This window comes from Ascaphus truei, chromosome 1 (genome assembly GCF_040206685.1).
Source record: "Ascaphus truei isolate aAscTru1 chromosome 1, aAscTru1.hap1, whole genome shotgun sequence".
Lineage (NCBI taxonomy): Eukaryota > Metazoa > Chordata > Amphibia > Anura > Ascaphidae > Ascaphus > Ascaphus truei.
This window is the reverse complement of record NC_134483.1, coordinates 455421440-455439569: the sequence shown is the minus strand read 5'-3', so window position 1 is coordinate 455439569 and position 18130 is coordinate 455421440. Positions and strand designations below refer to the sequence as shown.

General features: G+C 42.6%; 1 protein-coding gene across 1 annotated transcript in view; it reads right to left on the bottom strand.

Annotated features, from left to right (window-relative positions):
- The window catches only part of LOC142471888 (uncharacterized), a 14386-nt gene extending 580 nt beyond the window's left edge, over window positions 1–13806 (bottom strand). Inside the window, exons 1-7 of the mRNA XM_075578327.1 lie at window positions 13590–13806; window positions 9644–9724; window positions 7448–7510; window positions 6067–6132; window positions 5081–5116; window positions 2558–2584; window positions 1–990 (exon numbers count right to left, since the gene is read on the bottom strand). The exon at window positions 1–990 is cut by the window's left edge and continues 580 nt beyond it. Coding sequence (XP_075434442.1) covers window positions 445–990; window positions 2558–2584; window positions 5081–5116; window positions 6067–6132; window positions 7448–7474 — 702 coding nt within the window. The 5' untranslated portion in view covers window positions 7475–7510; window positions 9644–9724; window positions 13590–13806 and the 3' untranslated portion in view covers window positions 1–444. The remainder of the gene's footprint in view (window positions 991–2557; window positions 2585–5080; window positions 5117–6066; window positions 6133–7447; window positions 7511–9643; window positions 9725–13589) is intronic.
- Between the last annotated feature and the right edge of the window lie 4324 nt (window positions 13807–18130).

Genomic DNA, 18130 nt, shown 5'->3' with positions numbered 1-18130 from the left:
TATATACGTTGCAATCACCAAGTTATGTGATAGACACTATACAAATATAATTACACCTGTTTTTGATCCATCACGGCTTTAAAGTCTGTGTTCTATCCTTTTACCGTCCTCATATTTGTATGTTAATCACAAGTCACATGACTTTTACGTTTTTGTAATAACCACTAATTTGTCACTATCTGATGCGCAGTAATTTACACCATTTTTCTTACTCACACAGTTTATTAAGAACTGAATCTTAAATATGACATACTGTATACTATAAGAAAAAGATACATAAAAAGTAATAAAACAGCCCACTTTCATATATCAAACAGGCGTGTGTAGATTGTGTACACACATCTACTGAATTGTTTACATTGATTTTCAAATAGCTACATTTTTAATTATATGTTTGGTTTGTTTATGGTCTTTCCCTTATCTACTAATTAATGTTGTTATTTGCTATTTTTGGTTCTGATCTTGTGTCTTTTCAATAACAAAGTCTTTTGGTGCTATTACTGTTATGTGACCATCTCCTCTGATCAGATCATGTAAATCTTGATTGTCTGGCATGTAAGAATGACAGAAAATCCAGTTATCTGTCTCAGTTGTCTCCGGAGTCTCAGTCACTCCTTGACTGGCTTCTTCTGCAGGGACAGTATGTTCTGCATCTGTAGGAGTTTTCCGATATCCAACTGGAGGTGTGTAGGTTGGGAAGGAACCCACAATACTTCCTTTCCTAATACTTGATCCTGGTGCAGCATTTCTGCCACCTTCAGGTGACGCAATCCCTGTTATATCTGGGCTATACACATCTGGAATTGATCGAGTCTCGTTGTTCAGAAAAGCAGTGTTTACTCCTTGTTGACCTACAGGATTGAGCCCTTGTTGTTCAACTAATATACCACCAGCAACGCCAACCCCAGCCTGATGTGCAGTGATTACATGTCCTTGCAATCCATGATTAATAGGTAACATGATCACTCCAGTGAAGATCTGAGGACCGACCTAGTGTTTGAAAACATATAACCCAGCATTAGATTTAGGTTAACAATTTACATTATATTGCAGATTCACTCAATGCTACATTTTCTACAAAATCTTTACTACGGAAGTGTCATCATTTGTAGGCAGTGGTCAGGGTACAATGTTAAAAAGTAGTTGCACTGTGACTGATTTATGGAGTTTGTAGTTTTGTTAAACAGGGGAACAAACTGTTTGTGTCCAATTTTTAGAAATGTATCATAGCACATGTTTAATTTATGCCAAAAGAACAAGAAATACGGTGATCCACAGACACAGAACACAATTACTATTACTTTATGGAGGAATGAACTTTGAATGGACAACTACAGAAAGGGAAGTATCACATTTCATTTTATGTATTTGTGGGAACGGGATTGAAGAAAGGGTGTACCCATAAAACGTTGCCCCCCCCTTATAGACCCATGGACTTCGTTTTATGCTGCTACTTATGTAGCAAGTTTTTCCTATACCAATCCGTACCTCCTTTCCTTCTTTTTTTTGTATTATTGTTGTTTTTTCTCTATATCTTTGTTTATATGGAATATGAGAACTTTTTTTGTGACTAAGATCCTCAGATCATGGACATAGATAACATTGGATAGTATCATTATAGCATCCTAGATTGTGTTCATGGTACTAAGGGAGCCATACATCTATATATACACCATATATGGTGTTTGTACACCTGGGAACACACCAATCTCTGTGGCATTGTGTATATCCATTTTTTTGCTCTGTGTGCTGATTTTTACATTTTGAAAGTCGGAAACCCTATATGTAAACAAGAAATACGGTGATTCCTTCTATTAAGCAGCAATCCTCCATAAACAAGGTACATTTATTTTTACTCCACCTGAACCAAGGGCTCCCTGCAGGATAACCAATGTTTTCTTATTCCCTGAAACTCACCAGGGAGGCTCAGTTCAAACAGTGGACTCTGGTAATGGCAGCCAGTGAGTGGGACAACTTGTGTCCTTGCAGTATTGCCCTCATTGACGGGTACACTAGCAATGATGATGTGGACATTTCCATGATCCTTGGTTCTAGTAAATCAGCCTTAACGAGAAAAATAATCCACAGTATAAGAAAATCGGTGATTTCTGGTATACAGTATGTGAGACAAAAATAAAAATAAATGATTCTCAGAGTTGGGGTATTGCTGCTTTAGAACAAATGCATTTTTCTTTACAGAGAAGTAACACCGATAGGGAAAAGTCAACATATAGGTATCAAAAAGCTGTGATCCTCTTTAAACACTTTTGACAGTGATGAACCAAGATGCACAATTTGATACAGTGGACATCATTATATTATGTGTGTTGGGTAACTCCTCTCTAATTCCATTCATAACCACCTCCAATGTGCCAAACTACCAAAACCAGAGCAAGGTACCTTAAAACATGTTAACAGTGTCTTTCTGACCATCAGCTTAACCACGCAAATGCTGTTTGTGAGCTTTACACAGTTAATTAAAATATAAACTATAAGTATAAACAATTAAGAACAACCTTCAAACCTACACTTGAAAAATATTGATAATGTTACTTACACTTTCCTCAGAACTTGACTGCAATGCCTTTAAGGATATTGACAGAAAAAAAAGTTAAAGTTGCCGCCCTATTCACTTGGTCAAAACATCTTTTACCCTGTTAATTCACATCCCATTGACATTTTAGAGGAATATTGCTGGCTAATGAGAGAAAGAGAGACGAGAGAGAGATCGAGAGAGTGAGACAGAGCGAGAGAGCGAGAGAGACAGAGAGAGAGAGAAAGAGCGAGAGACTGAGAGAGACAGAGAGAGAGAGAGACAGAGAGAGAGAGAGAGAGAGAGAGACAGAGACAGAGAGAGACAGAGAGTAATAGTAATAGTAGTAATGGTAGGAAAAAAAACTACAGACTTTATTTAGCACAAAGCTAATAAAATAACATAATGGCGAAGTGCAGGACAAACATATTGCTAAAAATCGGATGGTGTACAGGTCCTGGTACATAGTGCCAGGTAACTAGACTGATGTTTCACAGTATACATGTATATACATAAGTGTATCGATACACATACAGTATAGACAATAGTATATAGTGGAAGGGAACTGTAAATATTATCTAACAAAGAGTGTACCTGGTAATACTCCCTTAGGTACCACAACAGTGTGAACAGATATACTGATGTGTACCAAAGTGCCTTTGTAAGCTCACACATATAATTACCTCCTAGCGTGTGGAGATGTTTAGTTTAAAGCTGTATCAAGTGTATTTAAATGTATGCCGAATGTAACTCGTTAATTGGTACTGTGACACTTATATCTCCTAATGTTGCCATTAATAGGTTTAGGTACAGTGTTGGTCTCCTATATAGAGAGCAGCTTAATAGCAAGTTAATGATGGTCTGTAGCTACAGTAGCTCTGGTACATATCTAGGGGCACAGATGTGTGGCTGGGCATGTAGCAGTTAGGGGAACCTTCCTAGTAATAAAGCCCCCCTTCTGGATCGAAGCCTGGTATAAGTATACAGCGTACTTAGCGTTTTGTTATTGTGCTGACATACAGGAATATGTGTGCTAACGATAGATCGAGAGCTAGAGTCGCGGGTAAATGTCTACAGATTTAAAGACCACTATAGTTTTCAGTGGTGGGACATTTGCGATCTCGCTCAAGCTCTGGTGCATAGGTCGAATGTTTGTCTCGACTATGGAACTATGCCAAGTTTATAGCAGGCAAGATAGCCTGTGTGGTGAGAGACCTCAGCTTTTCAAGCAGCCGCGCTATAATCCGGATCAATGCCGGGTGTGCGTGCGCGGCGTTGTGAGATGTCTACGCAATTGTTTCAGCTGGGTGTTGCTGAACGATATTTGCCACACATGCACAGTATCCCGAGTTATACACAGTCACAGCCCCATTCATAGATTGAATAGGAAATGGCGGCTAGACTCGAGGATCCGTGTGTGTATATCGGGAAGGCGCGGAGCACACATATAGGGATATAGAATAATAGAATAAATTGCACTGAGCCCTATATCTGGCCAGATCAGTACCGGCATACAGTAGTTATGTGCAGCTCCGCTAAAGACACAGTGAGCAGGCGTATAGAGGTAGGCACTACGCCCTACAACTGGCCGGATCATTAATAGTATACAGTTAGGCTAGAGACAAGTTGAGGAGACACAGAGGGAGCACTCTGGACTAGTGCCCCGCCGGTGAGGACGCAGCCAGCACACAACCTCCCTCATTACACCACACAAGTTTGAGCGAGGCCACTCTACTGACTAATCGCAGGTTTTCCCTGGAATCAGGAGCACCGGTAACTATTTCTTTTTATCGTTTTTTGGTGTGCAGCATATACCCTTAATCTTGTGAGATACAGATGAACACATCAGAGAACTGGGAAATAACCATATTTGCATACAGTATTTAAATTCACCTACTTCCCAGTAATCTGGGGTGTCTCTCTCAAAAGGTCCTATTTCAGGGTCATGGAGTCTAATGAAGCTTTGCAAATTTAAGCCCAGTTGCAAAATCGGACGACAGTAAAGTGAGTGTAGTGCTCAACAATTGGAGCTAGTTCCATCTGTAGAAGATATATGATGAAATGTCCAGATGAAGATGGAGTGTCCACAGTATGACAATGTAATTGAACTGGAAGGGATAAGTGTCTAGTGGAGTCCGCATGACATCCACAACTATGTACACTTCAATAAACACCCAACCAGCAAACCAGTACCTTGATAAAGTGCTGTTGCATGAAACGCGTAGGTGCGTTCATGTAGTCCGTTTTTACTGTATTTCTAGCTTGCAATAAATCAATCATTTATTCAGTTTGGAGTTGCCTGGCTATTTCCCCCTCTTTGGATACCAGAAGCAGGATTTCTTTGGCTGTGCTCTATCTACACCCACTACTACTTAGTCGCAAAATCAGTTGAATTTTTTTTGGTGCTAATTTTCATACAATTGGAATTTTTGCAAAATTTAAGGAAAAGTCACAAATAAATTTGCAATGCACTTAAGTACATATTCACACATCTCTGATTGCCAGAATGCCAATGGTGTTGAAAATGGCCAAATTTAATTCTCTTACCTGCTGCCCTAACTGTGTAAACATAATGGGAAACATCTAAAAAAAGAAAGTGTATATTTAACGTTAAATTGATGCGACATAAAGTGCTTCAAAGTTCTAGTAGTCATTTTGGTCTTGGAGAAATGCAGATTTGTTGTAGCATGTGATAACTCTTATAGGACCAACGTTAGAAATCTTCATAGTGTTGAGAAGATTATCACAAAATGGCAAGAGCTTAGTAAGCGAGGTTAGAGGAGCGACGACTAGCAGAGCTGTGAAGAGGTATCAGGCTGTTATGTTCACATCTTCTCTCAAACGTGGTGCAAGAAGTGGATGGAATATTGTCATAGTGTGTCATGCCAAATGTGTCATTTTAATCTTGCATCTCTTTTTTTAAAAGTACCAATATCTTTGCTCCAAATTTTGAATTGTGTGCGTCTGTTTGCGATTTAGGGCAATTGGAGGAGTTGTGGAAAAGTTATGACGCGCAGATTATGATAAGATGTGTTCATTTGTACTTCTCTGCTTGTCAATTTTTTATCTTGTATTTTGCCTCAAGAACAATCTGCCAAATCTGACGTTGCATAAACCTTTCTGGTTAACTTGCATTACGTGTAAGAAACGCTTTTTTACATTTGAAAAACGAAAAATGGAGCAACTCTTCTGTACATGAATACATTTCCCCTTGTGTACAGTAGCATATTAAACAGAGATCAACGTAATCTGGTGGCAAAATGCAGCAGAAAATATATCAAAGACATAAAATACATTGCATCAAGGATACTCTGATACATCGACCATATTTCTCTTCACTGTTCTGTTTTCCATTCCTCTTTTTCAAACTTTAACATCTTGCTATAATTTCCCTCACGCAGAGAGATACTGCACAGGCAAGTATACTGTCCGCTTTTGTGGCTAAAGTGAGTTAGAACTCGCATATAGTTTCAGTAAATTCCATTTACAACAGAACGCGCATAAAATGTTAGTACACCGTACGGTTCTCTTACTTGTGTGTTTGGAACGCCAAGTGGCATTACTGGTACGTTCCCAAAAATGGGATAGTTTGGAAAAACCTGCAACAAAATATACAAATATCAAAATATCATCTTTCTGAGTCACTGGTGTCTTTTCCTCAGGGATGTGCAACTGTCTGCAAGCAGGGACCGCATTACATATTATTTCATTGTGTTGTATGTATTTTATGTTGTGTCCATGTCTTTAGCCCCACATTGTACTGCGCTGTGGAATATGTTGACAAAATATAAATAAAATCAAATAATTTATTTTCTCTGTTATTGAGTCACAATCTGGTGCTGGAAGCCACTTTAGACCCTATTCACTTCTACAGGCCATAAGGTGTCTTCCAGCTGCCAGAAATAGTCATAAAGTGTTGCACTGCTTAATAAATATGGCCAATTGTATCAAGGCAATTGTGGAGCAAAATTGGCACATAAAGTCCCGTATTTACTATACAGGGCTATTCAATAAGAAACCTTCTGGTTCTGGAAGACCTGCTATGACCCATTTACTTCAATGGCTTATACGGTGTTTCATGGAATAGAATGGCTAAGTAAATATGGGCCTATTACTGATAGTGTACAATAATATATTTATTGATATAATGATGATTTCTTTTGGATACAGCCTATAATAATTATGAGGACACGGCCTCTTCAGTGCCTAGTAAGACTTCTCTTGCATGCCCCTTCTTTGCCTGCATTACAGTCTTGAAAACATCTTTCTTTCCTCCCCCTTTTCCATCACTTTCCTTTGGTTGGTAGTTAGTTTACCAAGGGCCACTTGTTGTTTTTTCAAACTGCATCAATGTTGTGTCAACATGTCCCAATTTTGCAGTGTCACGGGGCAAGTTTGTGAGGAATTCAATATAATAGAATGTGTCAAATTCTAAGGGGAGTTACAGGCTCATGCGCTTGTATGGGCTATAAGGTAACTTCCAGTGCCAAAAGGGGATTTATGGAGTAGCGCTGCTTAGTAAATATGACTCTGTCTCATGATAATTGTGGAGAAAATATGGCATGTAATGGTCCATATTTACTAAGCAGTGCAGCATCTTGCAATTAGGGCTGTGCTTATAGGAGCAGTTATAATGGAATGACATGATATATATATTGTAATGGGATGTATCAAATTTTTCGTCATGGTGCATCTCTTCTTCAACTTTAATAAGCCTCATCAATAGTACACCAGGTTTGAGGTGGCATCAATGATTGCAGCCTAGAATCTGCACCACATGCAGGGAACGGTTTCAAACGTTTGATGCAAACAGATCAAATATGGTTAAAATGTCTAAACCATAACTGTATAAAGTGCATATAAACATTCCACTATGGATTACAAATGTCTTTGTACAGAATGGTATCCTCTTACTTGTGTTTGTGGAAGTCTTGGCTGCATGAGCTGGTTTCCAAATAGTAGGTAATTTGGAAGAACCTGTTACAACAACCAATGAAAGATTCAAATCATACATTGGTGAATGCAGTTGTACATTGTAGTTTACGTTCAGATGTGATCATTAGAAATGTGCATAGTTATTTTCCAGACTTTTATACTGTATGTAATGGACAAAGCAGAATTCTTCATTATGAGCATGAAAAAAAGAGACACTAATCATGCTGATGGTGACATTTTCCAAGCTATATACATAACATTGGTTACATAAACATCTAGGGAAACCAGGGGTTCTCCGGAATTGAAAACAGTGCGATTCAGCTCCAGGGAACCTCCCGCTCCCCATCCTGGAAAAAAAGGGGGGTAGTCAGAGGGGATTGCTGCTTTAATCCTTTGGGTGCTGGAGAGGCTGCATTACCAGGGTACCATAACCCCCCCTCCCCCCCTCAGCAAAGTACAGTCAGGTGACTGGCGTCCCTTAACCCGGAAATGGAAGAGGACTCTATCTGCCTAGAGAACGAGCAATCTAAGCATGATATAACCGTTACGTCTCGGGGCACCCAGAGGATTAAGCTGATTGAAAACGTTGTATTTTAACTCGCATTATCAGGTCAACATAGGCCATGAAGTCACGTTTTAATTAATGCCACACATTTTGCTTTCTCATTACATCACAATAAATTGACATCTTCAAACTTTTTTTTTTATCGTGGTCTAGAGACATTTACCATCTTTATTTCTGATGCCATTAGTCATGCAAGGACAAAACAGATGAAAGAGACAGCTTAATTGGTGTCACTAACCTGCAACTGAATATGGCTAAGCTTGGTTCAATTCATTTTCTACAGCACTTACTGTACACATACAAATATACAGTAAAAATGCAATCTAATTAAGTCCAGAGTGCCTTGCAAATGTTAAATTGTAGTGTTTTGATCCCACTGTAATAATTACATACCAAGAAAAATTGCTGAATGTGGAATAAGTACAATTTTACACATATTGTAGGTATTGTACATATCTAAGTGGTTGCACAACAATGTATATGTGTATCCATTTCAGTTTGGTATTGTACAATTGTAGAAGCTATACTGGGTGATAAAGAAAGCGTGTTATGTTGCAGTGTAGGATATTTTCTGCATTTGGTGAGCATGTGAGTTTTTCAGACATAACAATTTGTAATAACAAATCTCCTACGGATTTTGGAGGGGATTTATCAAAGTCACCCATCTGCAAAACTGGGACAAAAATACTGCACCAGATTAGTTTTAATCGGAGTTTGTTTCCTTGTTACATTTGGCGCAATTTTTCTCCCCACAGTTTTGCAGCTGGGAAACTTTGATAAACAGCCCCAATTTGTGTAGTGTCTACACCCATAAAGCACCTACTGTATGCTGGCCTCGTACAGTTATGTGTTTCATCGTTCACTGCTAAATGCAAATTTGGGAGATTCATGGAATTACCTAACGACGATGGGTAAATGTGTCAAAGTTCAGGACACCAACTTTTGGACAAAATGTCTAGTTTCTATTTCTTCATTTGTATGTTTTTCTGCAGCAAACTTTTTTTTTGTAGTTTATCAAAGCAAACTTTTGAAATTAGCTTCCATTTTAAGCGAATTTTCACTTTTGCTTAGTCGAATTTTTGCATAGCAGAATAAACTTTTTTTGAACTCCGAATTTGCGAAAAGTCGAACTTTGGCAAAGAAATGCCATTTTCTCAGCAGATTCGATCTTTGCCAAAAAGTTCCCCCTTCTCTGCTGCCTGCACTAAAATACATTCAACGTGCAGATTAAAATGTCTTACTTTCCACCCTAATTATATGAAACAAGCGTATGATCTTTCTGACAATACAATAGGTTAGTTACATTTCCTAGAAGAAACCTGCCATAATCTAAATATCTCATGTTTAAAGATGTGTAAATTTCTTCAAATCAGCTTCGTAAAACTTTTTGCATTTCTTTTCTTAAATTGCACATTTTTTTAAATACTTTGAGTTGCTCAAAATGTTGCCAATTTTGCTATTATTCCAATAAAATGTGATGCATTGCCCTGCTTTTTGCCCGAATGTAAAGAAAATGACAGCGTATAAAAGGGCTGTGTGGGCTGGCAAATGGATAATGTTTGCCAATTTCATGTTGTGCATCTCTAATGATGTAATATTGTTGTTCTTACCTGGTTGGGTGGCAGGTGCCCGTGCCATGGTATATAGTTATGCACAAACGGTGCTGGTGCCCTTGCAAAGCCGTGATTCACCTGGTTTTAAAAAGAGAACATCAGATGCAAAGTAACAGGCTGGAAACCTATTCATGAAAATCATGAGCATTCCTGTATCAGAGTGCTATTTACCAACTAAAGGGGACATGCAGTGTAGAGGAAAAGAAAATATAGCCTTGGTTATCAATCATATTATGCACTAGTAGATCTGGGTGTCAGATTCCATAATCTCATTTAAATACAAGCAATCACATTTTATTATGTATTTTATTAAGCAGGACAATTGTATTTGTAATTTTTTTTGCCCTAGCATTTCCACATTTTACCAAGATCAAATTGCAACACTCAAGATAAAGTGCCATTATGAGTTAAATTGCAGACAGAAGTAGAAGTGATTTGATTAATTGTCAGGTCTGTAATCTCCAACTCAAGATTGAAATGGTTTGTGAGAAGGATCTGCTGGCTCTGATTAGCACACAGGGGGTATGCATCCACGTCCACCTCCAGTTAAAGGGAGGCAACGTACTGGGTACTGGGACCCCTGCTTTTTAACTTGCTTATTAATGACCTTGAGGTTTTGATCGAGAGCAAAGTCTCCATCTTTGCTGATGATACTAAATTGTGTAAGGTAATAGAATCAGAGCAAGATGTAATTTCTCTTCAGAAGGACTTGGAGAGACTGGAAACGTGGGCAGGTAATAATATATGCACCTGGATTGAAAACTGGTTAAAGGACAGACAACAGAGGGTTGTCATAAATGGAACTTTTTCAGGTTGGGCTAAAGTCGTGAGTGGAGTACCTCAGGGATCGGTACTGGGACCCCTGCTTTTTAACTTGTTTATGAATGACCTTGAGGTTGGGATCGAGAGCAAAGTCTCCATCTTTGCAGATGATACTAAATTGTGTAAGGTAATAGAATCAGAGCAGGATGTAATTTCTCTTCAGAAGGACTTTGAGAGACTGGAAACGTGGGCAGGTAAATGGCAGATGAGGTTTAATACAGATAAATGTAAGGTTATGCATTTGGGATGCAAGAATAAAAAGGCGACTTACAAATTAAATGGAGATATATTGGGGGAATCCTTGATGGAGAAGGATTTAGGAGTGCTTGTAGACAGCAGGCTTAGCAATAGTGCCCAATGTCATGCAGTAGCTGCAAAGGCAGAGGGAAGCAAGCACCTGAATCTACAGCTAACAGCCGAGTGGTAAACAGTGTGATACACACTACATGCCTTTTACCAACCTTTTTTATGTACGCAGATATATTACCCCCTTTTTAATTCTATAATATATTGTTGAATTTGCTTCACTATTTGGCGTTGTGCGCTGTTTTCTTTTGTTCCCAATGTCATGCAGTAGCTGCAAAGGCAAACAAGATCTTATCTTGCATCAAACGGGCAATGGATGGAAGGGAAGTAAACATAATTATGCCCCTTTACAAAGCATTAGTAAGACCACACCTTGAATATGGAGTACAATTTTGGGCACCAATCCTAAGAAAAGACATTATGGAACTAGAGAGAGTGCAAAGAAGAGCCACCAAATTAATAAAGGGGATGGACATTCTAACTTATGAGCAGAGGCTAGCTAAATTAGATTTATTTACATTAGAAAAGAGGCGTCTAAGAGGGGATATGATAACTATATACAAATATATTCAGGGACAGTACAAGGAGCTTTCAAAAGAACTATTCATCCCACGGGCAGTACAAAGGACTCGGGGCCATCCCTTAAGGTTGGAGGAAAGGAAATTTCACCAGCAACAAAGGAAAAGGTTCTTTACAGTAAGGGTAGTTAAAATGTGGAATTCATTACCCATGGAGACTGTGATGGCAGATACAATAGATTTGTTCAAAAAAAGGTTGGACCTCTTTTTAGATGGGAAAGGTATACAGGGATATACCAAATAAGTACCATACATGGGAAGGATGTTGATCCAGGGATTAATCAGATTGCCAATTCTTGGAGTCAGGAAGGAATTAATTTTTCCCCTTAATGGGGTTTTTTGTTTGCCTTCCTCTGGATCAATAAGTAAGTATAGATATAGAATAAAGTATTTGTTGTCTAAATTTAGCATAGGTTGAACTTGATGGACGTACGTCTTTTTTCAACCTCATCACTATGTAACTATGTAATTATGTAACGTGCAGCAAAAATAGCCCCAGATTTAGCAAAGAAAAAAATACAAAATGGAGAGTTTTCTTGTTGATCTGGTGCTATTTTCTGCTCCATTTTTCCAGTCGGGAGACATCGATACATAACCCCCAAGCACTGCCTGGTTATTATCAATCAAAGAATGTCAAATACAATGCTGATGTTAAATTGATGTTAAAAGCTGCACCCGGGACATACATCTATTAGTATCTTTTATCCTGAATGTATTACGCGCTTTGAATCGCTGCAGTAGCTTCTGCATATTGTAAGAATTTAAATAAGATTTATTTATTTATAAAATGTTTTACCAGGAAGTAATACATTGAGAGTAACCTCTCGTTTTCAAGTATGTCCTGGACTTTGAGTTATGATGACAAATAATACATGGTTACAAATGCCGGCACATATCCCCCCATCCCGCTTTAGGTATTTCGTTACATTTTGGGTAGCCCCTATCTGGATTACATGTTCGACAGGAGTAAATCACAAAATAGACGTGTAAAGCAGTAGGGGTAATAAATAATAACTAACTCATACTTTTGAATAAACAATGTGTATATATTTTGTAATGATTTTGGTTTAAACATCACCGCCCTGTAACTCACATCAACCCCCCCTCCCCTTGCATCTCACATCACCCTCCACGGATCGATGTCTCTCTCTCTCCCCCTCTCATCTCCCTTTCTCCATTCTTCCCTCTCCTCTCCCCCTCCTCTCTCCCATTTCTCACTCCTCTCCCCTCTCCTGTCCCCCTTCTCTCTCCTCCCTTCTTTCTCCTCTCCCTCTCTCCCCCCTCCTCTCCTATCCCTTCCCCTCCCTCTCCTCCTCCTCTCTCTCACACAATCATGTCACACACAATCACATGTCACACACACATGTCACACACGTCACACACACACATGTCACACACATGTCACACACATGTTACACACACACACACATCACACACACACACACACACACGTCACACACAATCACATGTCACACACAGAATCACATGTCACACACTGTCAAATGTCACACACTGTCACACACTGTCAAATGTCACACACTGTCAAATGTCACACACACAGTCTGTCACACACACAGTCTGTCACACACAGTCTGTCACACAGTGACACACACACAAAGTATCACATGTCACAAACACACACTGTCTGTCACACACACACAGTCACACACACACACACACACACAGTCACACACAGTCACGCACAGTCACGCACATTGCCACACAGTGACACATACACTGCCACACAGTGACACACACACTGCCACACGTCACAAACACACAATCAGAAACACACATGTCACACACTGTCTGATACACACACACAGTCAGTCACACACACACACACACACACACACACACACACACACACACACACACACACACACACACACACACACACACACACACACACACACACACACACACACACACACACACTCACACAGTGACACACACACACACACACGCACACACACACACACACTCACACAGTGACACACACACAATCACATGTCACACACACACACTGTCACACACACTGTCACACAGTGACACACACGGTCACTCAGTGACACACACACACAATCACACACACACACACAAAGAACGTTTACAGAAGCAGCCTCTCCCGTAGCTGACATGCAAAGATTACAGAAGCAGCAGCTCTCCGCCGACACCACAGATCCCCCTCTTCCCCCTCCCTCATAGCTCACAGGCCAAGAGCTCCCATCCCATACCTCAGGCAGCGAGGACTGCAGCGCCCTCCTAGGAGAGGGGAGGGAGGGGGGAGGGGAGCCAGGCAGCAGTGTGTGCGGGCGGCCAGGCGGAACCCCTGGGACTGCAGCACGCTCCGAGGGGGGGAGGGAGGGAAGGAGGAGGGGGGATAGCCAGGCAGCAGTGAGTGCGGGCGGCCAGGCGGAACCCCTGGGACTGCTCCGTGGAGCCCCGGCTGAGAATCACTGACACACACAGCCCCACCCAGGCAAGGACACGCCCCTCCCTTAGTAGCCACGCCCCCTCCATTAGTAGCCACACCCCCTGCCCACTGCTTTTACTGCTGTCCAGCCGAGTGAAACTTAGAATGTCCATAACTTGGGAGGTGAGTGACATTGGAAGCTCAAAATAGTTGCGTTGACCTACAAATCTGCCGCAGAATGTATAGTGAAAGTTTTGTGGTGCTATGTGGTGCCGTTTGTGAGATTTCGATGCTTCTGACATACAAACGAACGGAAAACGGAATCCAACTTAGAATTATAGTATAGATGTATACTATGTAAAAGTTGTATGTATGTATATATATATATATATATATATATATATATATATATATATATATATATATATATATATATATATATATATATATATATATATATATATATGTGGATAAAAGGAGAAGATGTGAAATGGATCAGCTCATCGTTTACATTTGTTAAAGAGGTATGATGGGGTTTTATTTATTTTTTAAAGTGGGGATTATTTTGATAATAAAGACAGCGATTGGTGATGTCAATTTATATATAAATGTCAGTTTATATATAAACTTGATTTTTCATTTGTTGTAAAACAACATCAATGTTACCATGTTGTTAAAAAACCTTTTACTAATGTAAAATATCAACATAGCAATACTCTGATTAAGAGCGTACCTTTCACACATATGGCCTTTAATAGGACTGAGGGACAAGTGCAATCATTATTGACCGTTTCCCATTATTAGGCTAAGTTTGCCAATTTGCCCCCCACCCCCTACCCCCACCCCCCCAAAATGTACATTTTGTCTGGTTCACAAATTTTGGCGAAAATATCACACATGTCTAATGGAGAGATTATTAACACTGTGTGTGTCCTGACATTACAAGCTTTTCTTAACCTCTAAGCTCTCTGGGATCGGTTACATGCATACAAGGGAATAATCTTTTTGATACACATTTCAGGGCACTCTGTTACTCTGTTACTGCTTTTTAATCAAAGTATCATTTTCTACATTGTCTCTTAAGTCTCATCAAGTAAATTAGTTTGTAAATAAGTGGGGTTATTTTGTTATGTACCTCTCTACTGTTGCTTCCCATGAGAATTCTTCCAAACTAGCTCAGCACCATGACACACAAGGAAATGAAAAGGAAATGAGGGAATATATTAATATTAACAACAGCAGATAAATGTCACATTTACATAACAATTAGTCCAATGGCCGGTGAACAAAGCAACTTTGATTGTTGGAAGAGACATTCTTCTTGATGTTAAGATGGTATCAGAGTTCATCTTGCCCATTAATGGTGTCGTTACATAACGGGCAAAAAAATAAATATGCAATTTATCAAAGTAATGGGTTTCATTAGAGAAATTACATTTCCCCTAAAGTAAAAGCTTTAATTATTTAGCTTCTGTAACAAAAAAATTAATACTTTTTTTAATTACCAAATTTTCTGTGTTTCTAATCTTTTTAATTATGGCCTCATAATAGCTTTATAAATAAAATAAAAGAGGAACAAATAAAGAACTCCCAATATCTGTAGATTCGAACAGTTATAAACAGTTTAATGAGAAAAATAGATAAAGAAGATACAACCCCACCTCTGGAGTATTTGGTTAACATAGAAACACAACAAATTTAAAAAAAATAGACTGTAAGCTCTTTGGGGCAGGGACTCCTTTCCTAAATGTCACTTATGGCTGAAGAGCTTCTTCCCATTATGTGCTATTTGTATTATTTGTTATTTATATGATTGAACCATGTATTACTGCTGTGAAGCACTATGGACATTAATCTACTATATATTTCTGAAAGTGTTCTATGTGTCCGGGTCTGTATGTGTCTCCCTGTGCCCCTCCCCGTGTCCCTAGCGGCAATCTCATTGGACCTTGGGCCAAGCCAATGAGATTGTTCCCTTGGGCCGCCCGCCCCCGCACACCTCTCATTGGCCTGAGGCGGAGTGAAGGGCACACACACACACACACACACACACACACACACACACACACACACACACACACACACACACACACACACACACACACACACACACATCACTATACACACACACACACACATCCCTATACACACACATCACTATACACACACACACATCACTATACACACACACACACACACACACACATCACTATACACACACACATCACTATACACACACACACATCACTATACACACACACACACACATCACTATACACACACACACACACACATCACTATACACACACACACACACACACACACACACACACACACACACACACACACACACACACAAACACATCACTATACACACACACACACATCACTATACACACACACACACACACACACACACACACACACACACACACACATCACTATACACACACACACACACACACACACACACACACACACACATCACTATACACACACACACACACACACACACACACACATCACTATACACACATCACTATACACACACACACACACACACACACACACACGGTGTTACATACATTAGCGGGGCTCACAGTGTTAGCAGCACATCTCCCGCTCTCTTCCCCACCGGTCCCGGAGGCTCCGCCTCTTCCTCCGCCTCTCCCTGTTTCCCGCGCTTTCACCCCCCCCCCCCTCCACGTGGGAGCTGCCGGACGGGTGAGGGAGCTGCCGGACGGGTGAGGGAGCGGCCTTCACCTCCCCTCACCCCCCTTCACCTCCCCTCACTCACTTCCCCTCCACCCCCCCCCCCGGCGCCGCTACAGTCATCGGGGGAGCGGAGTGAGCGAGCGCGCGCCAGGGACACAGCGGGGGAGCGGCCACAACACGCTGCCTCCCGCCTCAGATCCACGTGGGAGCTGCCGGACGGGTGAGTGAGCGGCCTTCACTTCCCCTCACCCACCCCTCACTCCACTTCCCCTCCCTTCCACCTCCCCTCCACCTCCCCTCCCTCCACCCCCCTCCACTTCACCTCCCCTCCAACCTCCCCTCCACCCCCCCCCTTAACCTCCCCTCCACCCCCCCTTCACCTCCCCTCCACCCCCCCTTCACCTCCCCTTCACCTCCCCTCCACCCCCCCCTTCACATCCCCTCCACCCCCCTTCACCTCCCATCCACCCCCCCCCTTCACCTCCCCTCCACCCCCCCCTTCACCTCCCCTCCACCCCCCCCCTTCACCTCCCCTCCACCCCCCCCCTTCACCTCCCCTCCAACCCCCCCCCCCCCCTTCACATCCCCTCCACCCCTCCCCTTCACCTACCCTCCACCCCTCCCCTCCACCCCCTCCCCCCCCTTCACCTCCCCTCCACCTCCCCTCCACCCCCCCCCCTTCACCTCCCCTCCACCCCTCCCCTTCACCTACCCTCCTCCCCCCCCTCCCCCCCTCCACCCCCCCTTCACCTCCCCTCCTCCACCCCCCTTCACCTCCCCTCCACCCCCGCTTCACCTCCCCTCCACCCCCGCTTCACCTCCCCTCCACCCCCGCTTCACCTCCCCTCCACCCCCGCTTCACCTCCCCTCCACCCCTACCTTCACCTCCCCTCCACCCCTACCTTCACCTCCCCTCCACCCCCACCTTCACCTCCACCCCCACCCCCACCTTCACCTCCACCCCCACCCCCACATTCTCCACCCCCTCCACCCCACCCCCCTTCACCCCCACCTTCACTCCCCCCTTACAACCTCCCACCTCCCCACCACCTCCCCCCCCTTCCCACCTTCCCACCACCTCCCCCCCTTCCCACCCCCACCCCCCCTTCCAACCACCTCCCCCCCTTCCCACCTTCCCACCACCTCCCCCCCTTCCCACCTCCCCCCCCTTCCCACCACCTCCCCCCCCTTACCACCACCCCTTCACCTCCCCTCCACCCCCCCTTCATCTACCCTCACCCCCCCTTCACCTCCCCCTCCCCCCCAGCCCCCCACCTCCACCCTTCCCACCTACCCCCTCCAGCCCCCTTCACCTCCCCTCCGCCCCCCCTTCACCTCCCCTCCGCCCCCCTTTCACCTCCCCTCACCATCCCCCCCCTCAACACCCATCCTCCTCACCTCCCCTCCGCCCCCCTTCACCTCCCCTCACCACCCCCACCAGCCCTTCGACCTCACCTCCCCTCCTTCAATGCCTTTCGTCCGCCCTCCTGCCTCTGCCTTTCGCCCACCCGCACTTCTGCCTTTCACCCGCCCACCGCTCACACCCCTGCGCCACACAGCCGCCGCACGCACTCAACAGACACCCACCACTCGACACACACCTGCCGCCTCTCACCCACCCCACACACTCGACACACACCTGCCGCC